The following is a 12,962-nucleotide window of genomic DNA, read 5'->3' on the forward strand; positions in this document are numbered from 1 at the left end:
GCAGAATCAGTAGTAATGTCCCCACTTTCATTTCTGATTTTAGTAATTTGAGTCTTCTCTGTTTTTCTTAGTCCATCTGGGTAAAGGTTTATCAGTTTTGTTATCTTTTCAAAGAACCAATTTTTAATTTCACTTATTTTCTCTATTGTTTTTCTGTTCTGTTAAAGGGAGGGGGGATCTCTCCCATTCTTTTCTTTTTTAAAAATTTATTTATTTTTGGCTGCATTGGGTCTTCGTTGCTGTGAGTGGGCTTTCTGTAGTTGCAGCAAGTGGGGGCTACTCTTTCTTGCAGTGTGAGGGCTTCTCATTGTGGTGTCTTCTCTTGTTGTGGAGCACGAGCTCTAGGCATGTGGCCTTCAATAGTTGTGGCATGTGGGCTCAGTAGTTGTGGCTCACAGGCTCTAGAGCACAGGCTCAGTAGTTGTGGCACACAGGCCTAGTTGCTCCATTACATGTGGGATCTTCCCAGACCAGGGGTCAAACCTGTGTTGGCAGGAGAATTCTTAACCACTGTGCCACCAGGGAAGCCCTGCTTCATATATTCTGATGGTCTGTCATTTGGTTCATAAATGCTTATAATTGTTATATCTTCTTCCTTATTGAACGTTTTATGGATATATAATATCTTTCTTTGTCTAATGTAACTTCTTAAAATTTAAAGGCCATTTTTAATTTTGTTTTTTCTTTTTTTTGTTCTTTTGGTTATTATTTTATTGGAATATCTTTTTCCATCTTTCTACTTTCAACCTGTTTGTGTCTTTAGATCTAAAGTGAGTCTCTTGTAGACAGCATAAAATTGGATCATGCTTTTTATCCATTCTTCCAATTTTTGTCTTTAGGTGAGAGAGTTAAAATATACATTTAAAGTAATTACTGATAAGGAGCAACTAACTTGTGTCATTTTGCTATTTGTTTTCGATGTGTCTGATAGTTTTTGTCCCTCATTTCCTGCATTACCATCATCTTTTGTGTTTAGTTGATGTTTTTGTAGTGAGATGTTTAAATTCCTTTCTCATTTCCTTTTGTGTATATTCTCTAGCTATTTCCTTAATGGTTACCGTGAGGATTACAGTTAGCATCTATCATTATAGCACTCTAATTTGAATTTGTATCAGCTTAATGTCAATAACATACAAGAACTCTATTCCTTTATAACTCCAGCTACACCCCTTTCAGTTGTTGATATTATAAAATTACATCTTTATATATTGTGTGCTCAAGAGAATAAACTAGTAGGGTTTTTTTTTTTTTTTTTTTTTTTTTTTTGCGGTACGCGGGCCTCTCACTGCTGTGGCCTCTCCCGTTGCGGAGCACAGGCTCCGGACGCACAGGCCCAGCAGCCATGGCTCACGGGCCCAGTTGCTTCACGGCACGTGGGATCTTCCCGAACTGGGGCACGAACCTGTGTCCCCTGCATCGGCAGGCGGACTCTCAACCACTGTGCCACCAGGGAAGCCCGTAAACTAGTAGTTTTAAAAATACATTAGTCTCTGAATTATGTAGAAAGCAAATATGGAGTTACAAACCAAAGGTACAGTAATACTAGCTTTTAGCCTAATAATTGTCTTTTTAAAAAAAGTATTAGTTTCTTTAAAAATAAATAAAAACTGCTGTTAGAGTAATACTAGCTTTTATAAATTGCTCATGTATTTACCTTTACTGAGATTTTTATTTCTTCATACGGCTTTGAGTTGCTCTCTCTTGTCCTTTCAATTCAACCTGTAGGAATCATATTATTTCTTGCAGGGCAGGTCTAATCGTAATGAACTCTCTCAACTTATGTTTATCTGCATTTTAGATCATGTAGAGGAAAGGCAACTTATGTGAGATGGTGATAAGACTATGAAGTATATTTCCTGAGTCCTTGGAGTACTTTGCCAGGTTTGTCTGAAGTAAGAAAATGTCCAAGATTGGGGCACAAGTAGCCAGTTTCATGTGGTAACCTCTAATAGGTGTGTATGGTAGAAGCCAGTGAAGTATAAGAGACTGTGGACTTAATAGTCTTGAGAGTCAGACATAACCTTCTTGGTCATGGAAGTTCAAGAATGTCAGATTTAAGGTGCCATTAATTCTCTCTACTTTTCCTCAAGATTGGGGATAATTGGGGCAATGAAATTTCTAAATAAATGACAAGGCTTTGCAGAGTTCTCTAAAAACAGGTCCAGTAAAATGAGTGCCTCTGTTACTGGAGATCCTCATGTTGGGAACACAAAATCAAGTAATTTTTTTCCTACTCTCATAATTATAGCTCTCTCTCAAGAAAAAGTTTTAATCCATCCAGAGAAGTAGCAAGCAATGATCAGAACATATTCAGAACCCAGTGTAGGGGTTTATTTTAGGAAGTCCATTTGGACATGTTCAGTGGGGTCCTGAAGCTTGGATTTACAAGGATAACGGTTTTACTAGGATTGTGAGGGAGACAGATGAGATTTGCACCAGAGACATCCTCAAAAATCTTAGTAAAATTTCCCCACCAATGCTAATTGAATATTGTTTTCAATATGTCCTTGCTCTGATGGGTAATTCCTTGTAAAATATGTTTGCAGAGTTTCGTCAAGGTTCTCTGGTGCCACCAAGTGTCTGTCCTGAAAGTGCCAGGGATTCTCTTGTACTTTACAACCATGTATTCTTTTCAGATTTTGGAGCCAGTTGTGGGCATTCCAAAATAGGATTTTTTAATCTCCAGAAAGATTTAGCTTTTTAGAGTATAATGGGGCCAGGACCTGATTGAGGGCTGCCTGTGTGTCATAAAGATAAACCTAGGATATTTCTTTTAGCCTTTGTTATCCCTTAATAGTGTGGCTTCATGATAGCCACCTCCTTAGGAAGCATTAGAGTACTTAAAAGTACTTAAAACTGTTGTTCATTTTACATTGGGATTCCTATTAAGGTTGGAAACTCTCATTGTTTCTACAGTATTACAAAATCATGGACTACTCCGAAAGGTATACCTAATATTAGTTTTTTGTTAACTCTCTTATCTCTTGACAATTGGCAAGCTCTGCTGAGAGGGTAAGTACTGTCATCAGGACTGGTTTTACTTCTGGTAAGGAGTCATGTTTTAGGGGTCAGTTGAGACTGTTCCAGTATATCTTGCCTTAGTTCCCATTTCAGTTATAAAAAATGATATATCAACAAATAATATTAAACCTAGATTTTCTAGGAGAAGTTTCTAATAAATCCATTTGAGGCATAGTCATTGTTTGGACAGAGGTTAGATCACATGGAATTCCCCTTCTTTGGGTAATGGGAAAAGAGTAGCAATCTTTAAAGTATAGCACTGAGTTGAAATGTGTGAGGGAGAAAATAATAAAAAGTTCATAGGATGTAAGCCTGCTTGCCAAGAAGTGTGTTTTCAGTAGCATCCAGGATTGTACAGCATACAGAACCATCAAATTTAAACAAGATCCTTAAACCAAGTCAGTAGAGGCCTCTACTCGTTTGGCTGCTGCTTATTACTATCCTTAGATAAAGAGTAGGATTTTCCCCTCACTGGGTTGAGGGGAAGATTGTAGTAAGCAATTGGGCCCTGATGATACCTGTGGTGTTCTGTTAGAGTATTAAGGACTTGTCTACATTGCTCAGATACAAATAGATAGAAAGCTTTATGACAATTTGGAGGGCCCCAATTGCGGGGGTGCAAGGGGGGCTGTTGAGAGTTATTTTTAAATCACAAAATTCTTGTCCGTGTTTAAGTTCCTAAGGGAAAGGTTCCATTATTGAGGACTTAAATTATATAGAAATGTGTCAATTTCAGAGATGTTTGGAACCCAGTGTCTACAGTAGCCAGTGTAATCTGGACAACTTCTTAATTTTCTCTTAGTAACCAGCCTTGGAAAGTATTGAAGGGCTCATAATTTATCAGGAATAATAGATTTACCCCCTTGGGATAAATTATACCCTAAATAATGCACTTCATTCTTACAAAATACTAAACTTTTTTTTGGAATTCTCATGTCCTTTCTGAGCTAAAACAGTACATAGATAAATGGAGTCAGTCTTAGAGCTCTCTTCATCTTTAGAACATAACGAAAGCTTGCCCGCATATTGTGTAAGTGTAGAGTTTACAGGGAGGTTTAAGGTCCCTAAGTTCCTCAGTAAACCACTGAGGCATAACTGTCCAGGTAAATTGTTGACTCTCCCAGGACAGAACAAACAGGTAAAACTATTTTGATCTAAAGGGGCGCCATAGAAAGCAGAACACAGATAAATATATAGTAGTCAAGTATGTAGAGTCAGGTGGCACTAAAGATAAAATAGTATCTGGGCTCAATGAATTGGGGAAATTGATATTTTATTTATGGCCTTAAGGTCTTAAATCTTCACCCATTGGGTTTTGACTGGGGAACAAGTCAAAATTTTAAAACTGGTATAGGTATGATTGATTCATCCTTTCTTTATTAGGCTTTAGGACAATTGACTTTAGTTCTTCTTCGTTTCTGGTTTTAGAAGTATTATATAAAGTTAAGTAGAGGTTTAGATGGGTCAGTCTGAACCCTGCTGCCAATATCAGTTAAGACATTTAGCCCACAAAGAGTCCACTTCATGGAGATCTTTAATTTGGTTCCATGGTACACACAGGTACCTAAGTCAATATCCAAATAAGCTATGATCTGATTGTGAATAGAATCCCGAGGAATCTTCAAACAAACAAACAAACAAAAAAAAAACTCCTCCTCCAAAAAAACAGGAGTTTAATTTTTCAATTCTATTTGCATAGTAGATTCCTATCTCTTAAGTTAATGGGTGTGGCGTCATAAAGGAGAAAATAATATTCCTCACTTGAGAATCCAAGGATAACGGTTATGGGCTAAAACGGGACGAGTATCTTTGGATTATTAGAGATACACCCTATTTGAGTAGCTCATTGACCCTGAGGGAAAGGTTATGTGATGTTGCCAGAGTTTATGGTATGAATAAAATGTCCATGTTTCTTTTAATATCTAGAGAAATTGCTCTTTGCAAGTTTGAGGAATAAATGGGAAGTTGGGTGTGTGTCAGAGCAGTGACATTGATTTGCCCACCTGATATTTTTTCCCTTCATTTTCTTAGCTAGTTCAGGATGTTTTTTTTCCCCAGTGTCTTTTCTGCTTATAATAAGTATCTACAGGTGTCTTTACCATGAGACTCACTCCTCTCATGCTTGATGACAGGAGTAGGAGTATTAAATTGTTTTATCTGTAAGGGTACCAGTTTATTCTTCTTTTGTTCTAAGGCTTTTTGGAGATCTGAATTTGGAGATCTAGTAATGGGGCTATTTCCCATTCCAGTTTTTGTTGCATATTAAATCTATTTCTAGATTTACAGCTGTTCACAAAAGACGGGGAGAGAGCTGGAGTTCATATTTACTTCAGAATCTGCTCCTCAAAGGATTTATCCCTGAAGTGTCCTATAAATTCATTCTTTCCTTGTTTGCAGGAGTAGAGTCTAATATATTTTTATAAGAAAACTGGGCAATATCCTCTGAAAAATTTCGTCCAATATCTACAGCTTTTCTAAAGGTCTGGTTTCTGGAGAATTCCCTGACAGTCCAGTGGTTAGGACTCGGTGCTTTCACTGCCAGGGCCCGGGTTCATTCCCTGGTCAGGGAACTAAGATCCTGCAAGCTGCGTGGCATGGCCAAAAATTTAAAAATTAAAAAAAAAAATGTCTGTTTTCCTATGCAGTTTGGGATTTCCTAAGTCATTCTTGGGATCTTCTCACTTTGCCTTTTCTATTCTTTATTTTTTGCTTCTGAGCATATGAACCAATTGATACAGACCTTGGAACTGGCAGTATTATTTTTCAAAATTAGTTATGGGAATTAAAATATTTTAAAGTAATTGCTAACTTCAGGAAAAATAAAACTTGTATATATAGAAATGTAATCATGGGACTTCACTGGTGGTGCAGTGGTTAAGAATCTGCCTGCTAATGCAGGGGACACAGGTTCAAACCTGGGTCCAGGAAGAGTATCCCCCGCTCACCGCAACTAGAGAAAGCCCACACGCAGCAACGAAGACCCAATGCAGCCAAAAATAAATTAATTAATTAATTAAAAAAAAAGAAATGTAATCATGATATACCATATGGCTTAGCATTGAATAAAAATTGCAATTATAAGAGTATAAATACTGACTGTTGATTTAAGCCACAATTTTTATAATTCTGTTGGAAGAATAGACGGAGGACATGTAGGATTATGGTTATATAAGAAAGCTATCATATAGGAGGTCAGTAGATAAATTTTTTAAATTGTAGAATCATGGAGTAAAATAACAGAAGCATTTGAAAGTGGTTGCCAGTTTTAACTCTAAGTTTTTAAATTATGAGAATTATTTGATAAAGATAGAAGAAAAAATTCATCTTGAATCTAAAGGACAGGACACACAACTTGTACCAAAAAAAGGTGGAGGGGAAAGAAATGGAATTGTATACATGGATTTTTTTTCAAAAATGCCCTGTGGTAGTTTTGGTTTTGTAAAAAATTATTTCAGTGAATTTAAAAAATCATATGTTACCATGTAAACATTTGTGCTTAGATAATAAAATTGGTTTTTTTGGAAACTGTAATAAGACTATAGTCTGCTTGTATATTAGACTTAATTTTAATAACTTTTGGTGAAAGATATTTTCTTGAAGAAAACTTTAAAGTAAGCTATATTCAGAGTTTAAAATTTTAGAGAGCAATATGTTTTATCATGAAGAAGCAACTGGAAGCAAAATTATTGTATGCTGAGTCCATGACAGTTAAAAAAAAATAAAATTTTCATAAGTTACATTTTAAGAGCATAAAATAATATGTGCAATGAATATGTTTAACTTTAATTTGTGAACCCAATTAAAATTTAAAACTGAAAGTGGCTAGAATCTGTTTTAACTTTTCATGATTTTAAAATAGGAAACTCTTCAGAATCAAAAGGAAACATTAACAAAGCAACACAAAGAAGCAATGGCAGTTTTTAAAAAGCAGGTAATTTCATAAGGATAGACAAACATTACAGTTTTAAATACTGCACTTTTCCCACTTCTCATGAATATTATGACAGGTTGTTCTCCATACTCACTGAGGACAAAAAGGTTATTATTGGAAGCAGGAAATAAGATTATTCTGAATCACAACTGATAATAATGTAGTAGAATGATTTAGTTAAGGAAAGAAATTAGGAATACTATTTTCTTGGAGATGTGTTTTCATTGGTCCTAAATAAAATATGTTAGTGTGTTCTTGCTCTTTCTCTCCCTTCTCCCTTTTCTGTCTTTAATTAGCATATCTTAGGAGCTTACCTTTTCCACATTACTTCTTTACGCAAGCTAACATTATAACACTGGTGAAAAGCTGAAATGCAAGTAGGGAGATGTAAAGGATGAAGAGATGTGATTATCATGCACCTCCATAAATATCAACTACTAACAACTAAGAAAGATCAGTAGAAGAATTGAAAAAAATATATTTTAAAGAAATGAAGAACAACTCCTTCTGTTATTTTGAATTCTATAGCTCTTCTTTACTACCTCACATTTCTCTTCAGTTCCTAATTATAAAATAGAAGTGTAAGAAATGTGCCTATGGAAAATGTACTCTGGAAGTGCTTTTCCTTATAGCCATGCCAACATCACCATTTTTTTTTTCCTTTTTCCTTCCCCCTTTTTTGTTTTTATCTCCATACAAGTGTGTGTGTTCAGAGAGAAATGCATAAAAAGAAATAAACCTATATAACCTAATCACTAGTGGGTTAAGGTTATTGGTAATTTACACTGTAGTGTGGATTTGTTTAAGCAGATGATAAACTTCCTTATAGTCTGAAATTGGCTTTACCTAAGTTATAAGAGTTTTAATTGAAGGGTGAGGAAGCAGAAACCAAATGTACAGCATAGTATTCTTTAGGAGAGAGCAGTTCTATGTCTCTGTTACCACAAGGGACTCTGGGCAAGAAGAAATATCCAGGTAATTGAAGGGTAAAGGAGAAAGTGCTATTGGGTTCTTTTTTTAAAAATTTCTTTTCTTCTTTTCTTTCTCTTAAAAAAAAGGATTCTTGAAGGTAAGTGAGGAATATGGAAAATGAGATGGAGAAATTCCAAAGAAAAATTTTATTTCTTGACAACTTTGGCTAGTATCCTTGTGTTGCTTGGAATATTTAGTTTCCTTTGGCAAGTTCACCCTAGTTTTTCTGTTTTAAAATGTCATTATTTATTTATTAGACTAACACATGCATTTAAAAAAAATTTCAGAAAATACTGTCAGTGCAAATACAAATGATACCAATTTTATAAAAGTATGCCTTCAGAAAATGTTATATGTTGTTGTTTATGAGTAGATGGCAAAATATTGAAACATTTAAAAAAAACTGGAGGGAAAAACTAAACTTTCAAGGATGATTGGTGCTCTGATCATGAGATTAAATTGTTCATTTTCTTTGGTGACTATCTTTTTTCCCCCTTTTATACCTTTTATTATTTATTTTCTCAGTGTAAAAGTAGCATAATCACATTGTACTAAGTTCAAACAATATAGACATGTAAAACATTTCTGTAGTCTCACTGACCAGTGTAAATCCCTGGTAACATTTCACTTACCTGTATTTTAATTTTTAAAATTCTTTATCAGTTGCAAATGAAGATGTGTGCCTTGGAAGAAGAAAAGGTATATATTAATTTTTTAATAATTTGAAACATAGCTTAAATGCATTTAATTATCAGTTGTTCACCATAATGGAAAGGAGCATTGGTAATGAACAAATGGATACTGTTAATTTCTTAAAATTTTAGAAACAGAAAGGACCTAAGGGAATCATGTTACTTGAGCTCTTATCATTTTACAGTTGAGAGTACTGAGGCCTAGTAAGATATGAATGACTTGCTGAAGCTCCCAGTTTGAAGTGGCAAAGCTGGGACTAGAACCTAGATTTCTTCAGCCCCTAAATTAATGCTCTTTCCACTATACTGCAGTGTTTCTATTAAGTATATTTTTAGTGCCTTTTCAATGAAATTACCTTCTTTAAAAAACAGTAAGATGATTTGCATCTGCATGCAGACCAACAGGAAAAGAGTATACAACTCTGAGCAATGCTAGAAAGTCATGTGGCATTAAATGTTTTCTCTAGCTATTCAATAGTTCATACATGTTTTTATTATATCAAAGGACATGTCATTTATAATATTAAAACTTAGAGTTATTTTTAGCAAAAGACTTTCTTTAAAAATTTTTCTCATATCCTTATATTTATAAAACAAATGTACTTGTGTCTTATTGATTAGAATATATTTATTCTAGCCATATGAATTAAATACTTAATTATATAGTATCCATAAGTTCTCAGGAATGCTCTACTGATAAAATGATTTATTGTTGTAATGAGATTTTCCATTTCATGATATTTGTAACCTTGTATAGACCTTATTGTAATTTTATGATATCTTGAAGTCATTAGAAATACAAGTTGTAGTACAGATACATGTTTAAATTCTGTGAAGTATTAGGTTGCAAGTAGAGATTTTGGTTCTTGAACTCTTGTTCTCCCTGTTAATAATGTCACTTACATTGGAAAGTACTGAAATATAGTTTTTTACTTGAAGGGAAAATATCAACTTGCTACAGAAATAAAAGAAAAAGAAATAGAAGGATTGAAGGAGACATTAAAGGCATTACAGGTAAAGTAACTTAGTATTGCTTGAAAAGTAATTTGGTATTTTAGCATTGTATCAGTAAAATGCTGTAAACATGTAGTGTAGCAAAGTGAAGCTGAAAAAAATTCATATATATAATTTAGTACTTTTTCCTGAGAGCCTTGGATTTCAAATTAGTAGGATTTTTGCTTTATCTTTTATTTTAAAAGGAAATATTAACATAACTTTCATTATTTCTCACAGTAATATAATGAGATATATGTTATTTTTAGCACTTTATAGATGACAAAAGCAAGTTAGGCCTATATATTATAACTGATTTATCTATGGTCCTTAAAAATTAACATAAAATAGCATTTATTGTTATTATTATTTGCTAAGTACTATGCTTATTTTCTACAAATACAAAGATGAAGGAAACATCACTTTGCCTTTAAATCATTCAGTCTCATACAGAGGTATGAGGTATACAACAGAATACAGAGGTATACAACAGATGATGAATCATTCAATACATATTTATGAAGGTCTACTATGTGCCAAACCCTGCTCTAAGCACTGGGAATACAGCTGCGAGTAAAAGGGTCAAAAACCTCTGCCCTTGTGGAGTTTACATTCTAATGGGGAAGACAATAAAAAGAGATAAAAAGTAAAATAGAGATTGTTGGGGGAAAAGATATTCACATGATTTCAGAGTATCACCCTATAGATAATATTAATTACAAAGAGCAAAGTAATTTTTTTACAGTGGAAGGATCTTGATGGTTACTACCTGAATCAGGTAATTCACACTGTAGTGTGGATTTATTTAAGCAGTTGAAAAGCTTTCTTCCTTTAGTCTGATTACAGTAGTACAAGGATTCCTTTTCTCCACATCTTTACTAGCATTTCTTATCTCTTGTCTTTTTTGATCACAGCCATTCTGATAGGTGTGAGGTAATCTCATTGTGAGGTTGATTTGCATTTCCCTGATTATCAGTGATGTTGAGCATGTTTTCATATACCTGTTCGTCATTTGTATGTCTTTCTTTGAGAAATGTCTGTTTAGGTCTTCAGCTCATTTTTTAATTGGGTTATTTGGGGTTTTCTGCTATTGAGTGTGTATATGACTTCCTGTTACATTTTGGATATTAACTCCTACTCAGATACATGGTTTGCAAATGTTTCTCCCATTACATAGGTTGCCTTTTCACTCAGTTGCTTATTTCCTTTGCTGTGTAGAAGATTTTTAGTTTCATGCAGTCCCACTTGTCTATTTTTGGTTTTGTTTCCTGTGCTTTTGGTGTCATGTCTAAAAAATCATTGCCTAATGTTGAGAAGCTCTTTTCCTAAATTTCCTTCTAGTAGTTTTATGGTTTCAGGAGTTATGTTTAAGTCATTTTTTTTTTTTTTTTTTTTTTTGGTGGTACGCGGGACTCTCACTGTTGTAGCCTCTCCCGTTGCAGAGCACAGGCTCCGGACGCACAGGCTCAGCAGCCATGGCTCACGGGCCCAGCCGCTCCACAGCATGTGGGATCTTCCCGGACTGGGGCACGAACCCGTGTCCCCTGCATCAGCAGGTGGACTCTCAACCACTGCGCCACCAGGGAAGCCTTATGCTTAAGTCTTTAATCCACTTTGAGTTGATTTTTGTTTATGGTATGAAATTTTGTATATTGCATGAGGTAAGGGTCCAGTTTCATTGTTCTGCATGTGGATATCCAGTTTTTCCAACACCATTTATTGAACACTATCCTTTCTCCATTATGTGTTCTTGGTGTCCTTGTCGAAGATCAGTTGGCTACAGATATGTGGATTTATTTCTGGGCTCTCTATTCTGTTCCATTGGTCGATATGTCTCATGTTGGTTTTGGTTTTGCTTTCGTTTTGTTTCTTGTCAGTACCATGCTGCTTTGATTGCTGTAGCTTTGAAATATATTTTGGAATCAGGAAGTATAATGTCTTCAGTTTTGTTCATCTTGCTCAGATTGCTTTGGCCATTCAGCGTCTTTCATGATTCTATATAAATTTTAGGATTGTTTCTTCTATTTCTGTAGAGACTGGCATTGTGATTTTGATAGGGATTGCACTGAATCTGGAGATCACTTTGGGTAATACAGACATTTAAACAATATTTAATTTTCCATCCATGAACACAGTATGCCTTTACATTTATCTGTGCCTTTTAAATTTCTTTTATCAATGTTTTATAATATTCAGTGTACAGACCTTAACCACTCTGCTTAAATTTGTTCCTAAATATTTTATTCATTTTGTTGCTATTGTGATTATTTTCTTAATTTTCTTTTCAAATAGTTTGTTGTTTGTGTATAGAAATGTGGCTGATTTTTGTATGCTGATTTTGTATCCTCAATTTTACTGAATTCATTTATTAGTTCTAACAGTTTTTTTGTTGTCTTTAAGGTTTTCTATATGTATGATTATGTTTCCTTCAAATAGAGATAATCTTACTTATTCCTTTGTGATTTGGATGCCTTTTATTTCTTTTTCTTTTCTCATTGCTCTGGCTAGGACTTCCAGTATTCTGTTGAATAGAAGTGAGAATAGGCACTCTTGCCTTATACTGGTTTGATTATGATGATCACTGTGGGTTTTTTATAAATGGCCTTTATTGTGCTGAGGTAAATTTCTTATATACCTATTTTGTTGAGAGTTTTTATCATGAATGGATGTTGAATTTTGTCAAATGCTTTTTCTACATCTATTGAGACGAACATGTGGTTTTTTTTCTTTCATTCTATTAGTGTGGTGTATCACATTGATTTATTTGCATATGTTGGACCATCCTTTTAACCCAGGGATTAAATCTCACTTGGTAATGGTGTATGATCCTTTCAATATGCTTTCGAATTTTGTTTGCTAGAATTTTATTGAAGATTTTTGCATCTATGTTCATCATAGATACTGGCCTGTAGTTTTCTTTTCTTGTAGTGTCTTTGTCTGGTTTTGTCGACAGAATGATGATGATCTCATAAAATGAGTTTGGAAATGTTCCCTGTTCCGTGTTTTGGGAGAATTTAAGAAGGATTTGTATGAAATCTTCTTCAAATGTTTGGTAGAGTTCTTCCATGAAGCCATCTAGTCCTGGGCTTTTCTTTGTTGGGAGGTTTTAAATTACTGATTCAATATCCTCATTTGCTATTGGTATGTTCAGTTTTTCTAGTTCATCAATCTTCAGTTTTGGTAGGTTGTATGTTTCTAGGAATTTATCCATTTCTTTTTTTTTTTTTTTTTTTTTTTTGCGGTACGTGGGCCTCTCACTTGTTGTGGCCTCTCCCATTGTGGAGCACAGGCTCCGGACGTGCAGGCTCAGTGACCATGGCCCACGGGCATGTGGGATCTTCCCGGACTGGGGC

At 34.6% G+C, this 12,962-nt stretch overlaps 1 protein-coding gene across 5 annotated transcripts in view; it reads left to right on the plus strand.

The window, feature by feature from the left end:
- The window catches only part of CCDC73 (coiled-coil domain containing 73), a gene marked incomplete at its 3' end in the record, with an annotated part of 140,739 nt that overhangs the window by 55,681 nt on the left and 72,096 nt on the right, over positions 1 to 12,962 (plus strand). For all 5 annotated transcript variants that reach the window (XM_079928486.1, XM_079928484.1, XM_079928488.1 and 2 more), the window contains 3 exons: positions 6,881 to 6,952; positions 8,588 to 8,623; positions 9,556 to 9,630. In XM_079928486.1, coding sequence (XP_079784612.1) covers positions 6,881 to 6,952; positions 8,588 to 8,623; positions 9,556 to 9,630 — 183 coding nt within the window. The remainder of the gene's footprint in view (positions 1 to 6,880; positions 6,953 to 8,587; positions 8,624 to 9,555; positions 9,631 to 12,962) is intronic.

Source organism: Stenella coeruleoalba, assembly GCF_951394435.1.
Source record: "Stenella coeruleoalba genome assembly, chromosome: 8".
NCBI classification, from domain to species: Eukaryota; Metazoa; Chordata; class Mammalia; order Artiodactyla; family Delphinidae; genus Stenella; species Stenella coeruleoalba.